Below are 10356 nucleotides of genomic sequence, written 5' to 3'. Positions count from 1 at the left end.
TGCCTCCTTCCCCTGTGCCCAGCAATGGGAGGCCATTCCACGTATATGGCATGTTATGGAAAAGGGCATGGAGATGGTTGTGGGGGAAGCCAGTGAACACAGCTTCCTTTGGCAGAACAACCTCCTGCACTTCATGTTACATATTCCACTTCATGTATGCATGTATTGTATGCAGTGTTGTAGCCATGTCGGTTCCAGGATATTAGAGACAAGGTGGGTGAGGTAATTATTGTTTATTTGCCCAACTTCTGTTGGTAAGAGAGACAAGCTTGCAAACATCCACTCAATGTGCAGCGGCAGTAAAAAAGGTGAACAGAATGTTGGAAATCATTAAGAAAGGGATAGATAATAGGCCAGAAAAGATCATATTGCCTCTATATAAATCCATGGTACGCCCATGTGTGTAGATGTGGTCACCCCATCTCAAAAAAGATCTATTGGCCTTGGAAAGGGTTCAGAAAAGGGCAACAAAAATGATTAGGGATATGGAACGGCTGCTGTAAGAGGAGAGGTTAATAAGAATGGGACTTTTCAGCTTGGAAAAGAGACAACTAAGAGGGGACATGATAGAGGTCTATAAAAATCATGACTGGTGTGGAGAAAGTAAATGAGGAAATGTTATTTACTCCTTCTCATAACAAAAGAACTAGGGACCACCAAATGAAATTAATAGGCAGCAGGTTTAAAACAAACAAAAGGAAGTATTTTTTCACCCAACACACAGTCAACCTATGGAACTCCTTGCCAGAGGATGTTGTGAAGGCCAAGACTATAACAGGGTTCAAAAAAGAACTAGATAAATTCATGGAGGATAGCTCCATCAATGGCTATTAGCCAGGATGGCCAGGGATGGTGTTCCTAGCCTCTGTTTGCCAGAAGCTGGGAATAGGCGACAGGGGATGGATCACTTGATGATTACCTGTTCTGTTCATTCCCTCTGGGGCACCTGGCATTGGCCACTATCAGAAGATAGGATACTGGGCTAGATGGACCTTTGGTCTGACCATTATGGCCGTTCTTATAAGCTTACACAGAGCTCTTCTTCAGGTCTGGGAAACATACTCAGTGTCACAGTTAAATACAAGGTGGAACAGATTGTTTAGCATAAGTAGTTAACACATATTTCAAGGGACCATTCAAGGTGAAGTGCCTTGAATGAAGTGCCTTGAACACTCCTACAGTCATTGCAGAGAAGGGAGGTGAGAAGGAAGGGAGGGGAAAAAAGGCACCTGGGGGCAAGAGAAGGGGGTTGTTAGTGGCTTATAGATTGCTGTAATAAGCCATAAATACAGTGTTTTATTCAGTCCATGATTTTTAGTGTCTAGTGAAATTATGGATTTAAGCTCCCAGGCTCGTCTTTTGAAGATATTGGGCAGGTTTCCTTCGAGAATGAGGACTGAGAGGTCAGATGTAGAATGATTGTTCTGTGAAGAGTGTTCACCCACAGGCGATATGGTGTTTTTGTCATTTTTCAGTATGAGTTCATCTGAGAGCATAGTGATTGTCTGGTTTCACCCACACAGTTGTTATTGAAGCATCTAGTGCATTGGATGAGGTACATCTTGTGATAGGCATGTGTAGAGCTCATGGACCTTGAAAGGTGTGTTGTGGGGAGTATTGATCATCGTAGCAGTGGAAGTATGTCTACAGGTTTTGCATCTTTTGTTTTAGCAGGGTTTGGTGCTGCTTTAGGTTGATGAGCTACAGTTTTATATGAGAATACTATTTAATCTAACAATGATCCAAAGAGCACCAGTTTCAGACACAGCTAAACTTCTCCTTGTAGTCCATGTAATACAGTAACACAAGTAAGTGGTCTCAGAGATATTTGAGCCAACCTAGAGGAGAAGCTCTCAGCCTCCACTGAACTGAAAACTGGAAGCTATGATTCTGTTCCAAACCTGAGTCTTCCAGCTGGTAGTGCGTTTTATCTCTATGTATAGCAGTAAGTGCCTAGTAAGGTGCATGTCATTGAAACAGTCTGGTTGGCAACTGGTGATGATTAAATGTAAGGCCGTCATGTTGCAGGGAGTCAAGTAAAATACTATCTTTCCAATGTTATGTGCATTTAACTTTTGATATAATGTCAGGCTTAAGTTATCTCCCATGCTTTGAAACCTTCAAGTAAAATTGGAGTTTCAGTATCACCCAGTCTACTCAGCCGTGTTAGTCTGTATTTGGTGCATCCGATGAAGTGAGCTGTAGCTCACGAAAGCTTATGCTCAAATAAATTGGTTAGTCTCTAAGGTGCCACAAGTACTCCTTTTCTTTTTCCAGTCTACTCAGTATCATACTAAGATTGTACAGGGCATGGGAGAGCTACACAGTCTCTTGGAACAGTTTGTTGTAGGTCATGTCATTGTTTGTCGCCAATGCATTTTTCAGACACTGCCAGAAATAACACTGGGACTGAGGATTGGTTGGCCACTCTAGGACAGAGCTACTACACAGCCTTTTCCTCAGCCGGAGGTACCTGGACTTCTTCAGAGCTCTCTCAAGAAATATCAAGATAATCACATCTACTTTTTCATCCATAAGTCTCTGGTGTGCCATGTAAAATGCTGTCTTAAAGTTGCCACTTGTTGTGTACTTGTTAGTCAGCACAAATACGGTTTTTCGGCTCAGTTGTATGCTCTGGGAAAGGTTGTCCAAAACTGGTTGCCCCGGCAGCCAATCTCTTTCTTCCAAACATAAATTGAACTGTTTATCTTTTTGATCTTCCAGGTTTTCAACTAATTCTTTCAAGATCCATTCAGCTACAGCTGGATCTTCGTTATCGTAGGAAACAAAAGCATCATAGCAAGTTTCTGGTGAATGTAAACGCCGATAGCCCTTTAACTTGGCAGTGCAGAAATGGTAACTATACCACATATCCCAGAAGTAGAGGTGACTTGTAACTGTAAATACCATCAGACACAGGATAGCTGATGCTGTCAGAGAGTACAGGATCACATGAGAGGAGTCCAGTTCGCAGGTATACAGATCCAAGAAAATCACACTCTTACCTTTATGTGCTCCTGGGCCTGCACAGGTCACATCTGTGGCCAGCAGAGGAATTGTAACCTCAGTCTGGTTGATCCACCAAACAAACCACACAGCATCACAAATGCACTTGAAAGGGTTGCCATGTAAAAGCAACATCTCCAGATTGCTGATAACATTCTCTGGGAAGCTAGATTTCTTAATTATTTGGATTTTGTTTGAGCTGAGATCCAAGTGTTTTAACTGGAAGGCATCTCTGAGAAAGTACTTAGTCAGCCGTCGGATCCTATTGTTCTGTAGTATCAGTTTGTGGAGGGTTGCAGAGCAATTGGACAGCTCCCGGGGGACAGTACTCAACAGATTGTTGCTAAGATCCAAGGTTTCCAGTTTCTCCAAAAAGTGGAGTTTCCCCCAGTTGAAAGTCTTCAGCATGTTATTGGTTAAGATGAGTACCTTGAGCCATGGAGGCATGCCTTCAAAAGCACCAGGAGGCAAAAAACTCAGAGAGTTGTAGGAAATGTCCAGTTGCTCTAGGCTGGTCAGATTCTTGAAAAATGACAAGTATCTAGTATCCCCATCCCTCCATAAAACATCTAAGTGATTTCCTTTGAATTCCAAAGTCTGAAGAGAATGACTTTCCATCCCCATATTAGTAGAAGTGGAAATTTCATTCCCATTCATCATCAGCTTCTTCAGAAAGGTCAAATTCTTTGTAAAATCAAGCATGTGAGTAATACCTTCTGCCAGAAAATAATGTTTGTTACCGCTCAGGTCTAGAATTTCCAGATCTTTCAGTTCCTGGAAGGCAGTTGAGTACAACAAATCAATCCGATTGTTAGAAAAATCCAGATATTTCAGTCCAGAGAGAGGGTAGAACTCACTTCCATTCAAAGTCTGGCTGATAGCATTACCTGACAAGTTGAGGCATTTGAGGAAAGTGAGATGCTGGAAGTCAGAGGGGTTGATAAAAAATATGTTGTTTCTGCTTAGATCCAGAGTTTCCCCATAACTGAGGCAGTCCTCATTAACAAAAGGTTGGAAGGAAGCAGACTCTTTGTCTTTGGATTTACAACTTCGCCCATACTCATCATACCGGAAATAATGCATTTCCTGCAGCATTCGGCTTTTGTATTGGTCTACTGAAGCCATGGGGATAGAACAAAAACCATGATTATTGAATTCACCTGAAGAAGGAGATATTTTATTTACTGAGAGGTCTATCATTTTAAGAGATGGGAATTTTTTAAACATACTCAGGTTAGCGAGTTTGATAAAATTAGTTCCCAGGTCCAAAACTGTCAAGTTTCTAAGATGAAGCAATGGACGTAGGTTTTCTTGACTCAATTCTCTGAAGACATAACCCTTAACCCTCAAAATTTCCAGGTGTGTGAGAGAGGAAAATGTCTTAGACAGGTTCAAAAATGAAGAATAAACCTGAAGTTCGAAATTAAAGGACAGATCCAGCTCTACGAGGTTGGGGATAAAGTTCAAAAAACAAGCTTCTCCAATTTCTTTGGCCAGGAAATTTTGGGAAAGGTCAAGCACTTTGAGATTCTTGGTGTTCTTAAACCAGCTACTGGGTACATTGTGAAGGGAGTTACTGTGAAGGCGCAGAATTTTTAATTCTTTTAAGGCATCAAAGGCCTTGTGATGGATCCAAATTGGGGCATTATTAGGGCACGGAGTACACGGAAATGGGGCATTGTAACAGCGAGGGCAGTTGCCACTTAAATCAAGAATTTCCAAATTGTAAAGGTCATTTAAATCATGCTCCTGAACTTTTTGAATCATGTTATTGTAAAGGTACAGTTCCTTTAAAGTGGATGACAAATTGTGTGGAATGTAGGTTAAATTATTGGCTTTCAGGGACAATACTGTTAAATTTCTCAAGTCCCGGAAGGCTGCTTCTTCAATTTCAAATGAAACATTGCACGGATTACGGTAATAGCAGTTCTGTCCCAGATACAACATTTCTATGTTTCCAAGTTCTGACAGATTCTCTTTTGTGATGGAAAAAATGCTGTTTGCTTCGAGGCTCAGCAGGCGTAAATTAGAAGGAAGCCCCCGAGGTATTTCTGATAGCTGATTTCCATCCAAGTACAATGACTCTAACTTTGTAAGAGTGGCAAAGCTGCTGTTCTGGATTTGCAGTCTCCTGGTGCACACATGATCCTTTGGCCCCAGTCGAACAGGCACACAGTTGCACCTGAAATCAATCTCCAAAAGATTATCAAGATGGACAAAGGATGTTGGGTAAATGTTTGGAATATGGTTAATGGTGAGAGTCAGGTTGGTGGTGTTCAGAGGAATCCCGTGTGGGATTTCAGTGAGGTGACGATCACTGCAGTCCACTATCACATTGGCTTTTGAAGCTTCTACTTTCACATCACAGGGTAAGCTTTTAGGAAACCATCTGGCTGACAGCAGCTTGGAAAACAGGAAGAGCAAGAGGAAGCGCAATCTGTTTGAGGGCCATGTGTGAAAGGCCTGAAAAGAAGGAAAGAAACGCACAATGATTTAGTACAGCTGCAATATACATCTACAATTATTTTTCCCTTTTAACTATTAAATGTTAGATCCCAAAATTCTCTATTCAACAAAGCGCTAAAGAACATTAAAGAACTTACTCAAAAGTGTTGTGAAAGACAAATGAAATTCATGTGCCTGGGAATTCTCTTTGGTTAATCTCCATTTCCGTGCATAGCTATGTTATACTCATGTAGGCCCAGAGAAATCCATCTGAAGACTTGTGCGGAATTAGAACAAGGAGTCTGGTGGTACCTTAAAGGCTAACAGATTTATTTGAGCATAAGCTTTCATGGGTAAAAACCCCACTTCTTCAGATGCATGGAGTGAAAATTACAGATGCAGACATAAATATACTGACACATGAAGAGAAGGGAGTTACCTCACAAGTGGAGAACCAGTGTTGACAAGGCCAATTCGATCAGGGTGGATGTAGTCCACTCCCAACAATAGATGAGGAGGTATCAATTCCAGGAGAGTCAAAGCTGCTTTTGTAATGAGCCAGCCACTCCCAGTCCCTATTCAAGCCCAAATTAATGGTGTTAAATTTGCAAATGAATTTTAGTTCTGCTGTTTCTCTTTGAAGTCTGTTTCTGAAGTTTTTTTTGTTCAAGTATGGTTACTTTTAAATTTGTTTTTTGGATACAGACTAACACGGCTACCCCCAATACTTGACATTGTGTGGAATTAGGTAGCTCAATTTAAAAGGGTTAAATAAACCCCACATAGAAAGCTATCAAAACAGTCCAGCTGCATATGTTAACTCAGCAAGGAGAGATCTGACATTTGTTTCTTTTCATACTCATGATTTTCCCCTATATTGTACTTCTGTATATCGTTGGAGAATGTAGTAATATTACATTTAAAGGTATAGGAGAAATGTTTCAGAGTTCATTTTCAATGCATGGTAAGTTGTAGCTGTACAAAAGGAAGCAGTGAAATGACTAATGCACAAATTGCTGTCAAATGCACAAAATAAACAAATGGAAAAAATAGGGTGGTTTTGTTTGTAAGATACTCGGGTTCAGTTTACAGTGGAGTAAGGGCTTGTCTATACGGAGACTTAGTAGGTGGCAAGCTGGGGTGTATGTCTACTGCATACAAGACTGCTATGCGCCAACTGGCCGTACGGACCCCTTGTCACACACTAAAAGTTCCCTAGCGCGCTTTGATCTGCAGCTTTGCACTATAGAACTTTCAGTGTGCAGTAGTGGATCCACTCAACAACTTCGTGTGCAGCAGGCTAGGCTAGTGTGCTACACATTCACGTCCTGGGTTGATCTCCATGTGGTCAAACTGTAAATTTTCAAAAAGTGACTAGTGACCTGGGTGCCCAACTTGACACAAATTAAAGGGGCCTGATTTTCAGCAGGTATGTGATCAGCACCCTTTAAAATCAAAACAAGATATACTGTCACTATATACTTTTGAAAATTCAGGCCAGTAAACTAAGGTGCTGATGTAACAATGATAGGTTAAAAAGAATCAAGCAGAGGTGTACTTTTAAATTGGCTGTGTCCCTTTAACAAATAATAATAGCTAAATAAGAGAGCCAAAACCCACAGACATTTCAAAGTTCACAGAATCTCCCCAAATGAGCTCTCTTTTCACACCTATATTTGTGATTTTGGCTACTCTTTTTATTTATATTTGTATTGGGGAGGGAGGAGGACTGGAATGGGGAAGTAACATTTCTCAGTATTCTAGTGGATATTTCCTTCTTTCATGTGCAGTCACTATTTTTTTTTTCAAGTAATATTATTCATTGAAGTTGTCAATCACCTGAATTTCAATACAATTTTAACTATCCTTATTTATTGTGTTATTTTGGGACTGGCTTTTATCTGGATTTTTTTTGAAAACTTTAATTAAATTCATAATTAACATTTCTCCCTCAGTAATTTGATGTGTAAGGAATGGAGAACAAAACATTACACCCAGTGCTTTTTAATGAATCAAGTAATTACATGAGAGAATGTATTGACTGAATGTGGAAGTTCAATTAAGCAGCTAATTACATTGAGAATCAGATGCTTAAACAGATGCCACTAGGTATGCCCAAGTGTTTCTTCACTCCTGTTTGATCATGTGAACATCTTTTTGTTACTACAAGCCACCTGTTAAACTGAAAGTCTGGGAAAATGCTGTTGAGCACTAATTCAGACACACTTGGTAGGTAACATAGGCATTTTGAATATTTAGGTTTTCATGTTATATATGTTGTGCTCACTTAAGTTGCTCCCCTGCTGCTCCTCCACCCTGGCCATATTGTATTTCATTGTTACCTAAAATAGCCAGCCCCAGATGTATACAAAGGAGTTAACAAGAACTGAAAGGAGACCAACCATAAGAAATAGATGGAACGGCTCTCATGTGACACTGCATTTCTGTTCTCTAAAATCAACACTTGGTTTAAGAACTTCAGGAGATTTATTCTGTCAACTTTCCAATATAAAGCTTCAGTACTAAAGTAGGAACATAAAGAGTCATTTACCTGATCTGCATCCAATTGAAGTCAATAGGAGTTTTGCCATTGACTTCAATGGCAGCTGGATTGTGTCCTAGGAGATGTTTTATGTCAATGAGACAAATTTCATTTATTTTTACATGAGGTTCAGATCAGTTCTCTACATTCCTGAGGAACCTCAACCTTTCATTCAAATGGGTGACTCCATCTGACAACACCAAAAGGTGCCAGAACCCTCCCACACTTCCATATAGCCTTAGAGTAAGAGAAATTGGTTGCAACCTCCAGGCTGAGGTAATGAGGTAATCTGTAGAGGAAAAAAAATCACTCCCCCAACTCAATATTTTTCATTAATAAACAACGGAGGTGGTGATGGAGGAAGAAAAAAGGGAGATAAGGGGGGTGGGGGACACATTTTTTTAAAAAAAATTAACTGAAAGCCAAATTAACTGGAAAAAAAAAACCCTGAAAAAATTAACTGAGAACTTTGAACAGGATGAAAAATTACCCATTGAAATCTTCATTTGGTTGGAAAAGGAATTATTTTTGTTAAAAAAGTTGCAAGAGAAAAATTTCAACAATATTATGCATCACTTCATTTTAAGGAGCACATTTAGTAAACTCAATAACAGCACATAAGTGATTGGTAACTTTTATAAGGGATGAGAAAATACATAAATGATTATTAGAATAATGAAAATTGCTACCAAAAGGGTAAGCTATAAAAAGCTGCTCCTCTACTGACAGCAGGGTCTTCTCCAGAACCATCAGCAGGGTCTTCTCCAGAACCATGAGCAGGATACCTGAGGCTATACACCAATCATGAGAGCTGGAAGAGATGTTCACAATCTCTAGCACAAGGTTACTAAAGAAGCCTCAGGCTCCCTAGCTCCTCTCCAGAATTATGGGGTGTGTCTGCCATGGAGGTCACTCAGTGAGTGGGAGTTTCATTGTGGGTAGCTCAAAGAGCCTGCTGGGAGTGGGAGCAGTGTGTTTCAAGGGGCTTACCTGGCAGAAGACCAGAGAGGCACCATCACATGTCAGGATGAAGAGAAGAACAGGGCATAAGGATGCCAGTCCTTCTCCCATTCCCCAACAAAGACCAATGTATGTGTGTTGGAACTCCAACTTTCAAGTTCAGGTTTGAACAGGTCTTGCTGTAACAGAAATGCTGTTGGATTCTTCGCTATGATGGTTCACTATGGACAATTTAGACATTTTATTCAAACCTGATCTTTGACACTTTTTAGATGCATTCCTTAGAGAAGAAGGATGGTGCTGTGATTAAGGTATTGGACTGTACTTGGGAAACCTGGGCTCAATTCTTAGCACTGTCACAGGCACAGACTTTTGGTTTTGCTGGTAGGTGATTTTGAAGAGGGGTGTGGGGGGGGAGGCTATTTTCAGCATATTTATACACTTCTTTTATATTCTAGTTATTGAATATGTGTCTATCATTGGTATCTTAATAATTTAATCATTATTAAGATAGTAATGAACTACATAATTATATTATAAATGACAATATATTAAAATCATTGCACTCACCTATAAGCTGTCTTCAGTAATAACCCAGTTTAAACACATTACATCTCACTGTAACTTTCTAGATGAAACGGTCAGCAACACTGTGGCTCGTGAGGGCAGTACTGGGTTTACAATGGCTCTATGCCCACATGTAGGAGGGGCCCAGCTCCACCTGCATTCTGCCCTGAGGCCCCATCCCCACTCAGCCTCTTCCCCCTGAGGTCCCGCCCACTGCTCACTCCTCTCCACCCTATGTGAGCGGCGGCAGGAGCCCTGGGGACAAGAGGCCAAGTGGGGGCGGGTCCTCGGGCAGATCGTGAGCTGAGCACCCCCCTCCTATTTTTTTTCAGTGGGTGCTTGAGGCCCAGTGCACCCACAGAGTCAGCGCCTATTTCACAGGCTTCCTGTGTGATCCTGGGCAAGCTACTTAGGGCCAGATTTCTAAAGGTGTATTAAGTGCTTAAAGTGCAGCTAGGTACTTTTGAAAATCTCACTAGGCACCTATCTCCTATTGATTTTTGCATCTTTAGGTGCCTAAATACCTTTAAAAATCTGGCCCTTAATGTGTCTGTGCTCAGTTTCCCATCCATGAAATGGGGGAAGTGCCACTTCCTTTCTTTCCTCACCATTCATCTGTCTTATCTATTTTGATTGTAAGCTCTTTTGTTAAGAAACGGTCTCTCGAATTATTTGTCCACACCACAGACTACGATAATACAAACAAGAACAGTGTCTTTCCCAGATCGCTGTAGAAAGGAAAATGCATTAGCAATAATAATTTGTGTCAAAGTCTTCAGAGTAAAAGAAACTGAAGTTAAAACCAGTAGCCGCAACCGTTGCTGTTGTTTTCTGCG

At 40.7% G+C, this 10356-nt stretch overlaps 1 protein-coding gene across 1 annotated transcript; it reads right to left on the bottom strand.

Annotated features, from left to right (window-relative positions):
- Positions 1-218: 218 nt before the first annotated feature.
- TLR7 (toll like receptor 7) lies at positions 219-9064 on the bottom strand. Its single transcript, XM_048836508.2, has 2 exons — positions 8984-9064; positions 219-5469 (listed from the first exon to the last, which is right to left on the bottom strand). The coding sequence occupies exons 1-2, from the start codon at positions 9062-9064 to the stop codon at positions 2320-2322; spliced, it is 3231 nt and encodes a 1076-aa protein (XP_048692465.2). The 3' UTR covers positions 219-2319.
- Positions 9065-10356: the final 1292 nt, after the last annotated feature.

The sequence above is a fragment of the Caretta caretta genome, chromosome 1, assembly GCF_965140235.1.
Source record: "Caretta caretta isolate rCarCar2 chromosome 1, rCarCar1.hap1, whole genome shotgun sequence".
In the NCBI taxonomy this organism is placed as follows: domain Eukaryota; kingdom Metazoa; phylum Chordata; order Testudines; family Cheloniidae; genus Caretta; species Caretta caretta.
Note: the sequence above shows the minus strand (reverse complement) of the source record. Positions and strands in the feature narration are given on the sequence as shown.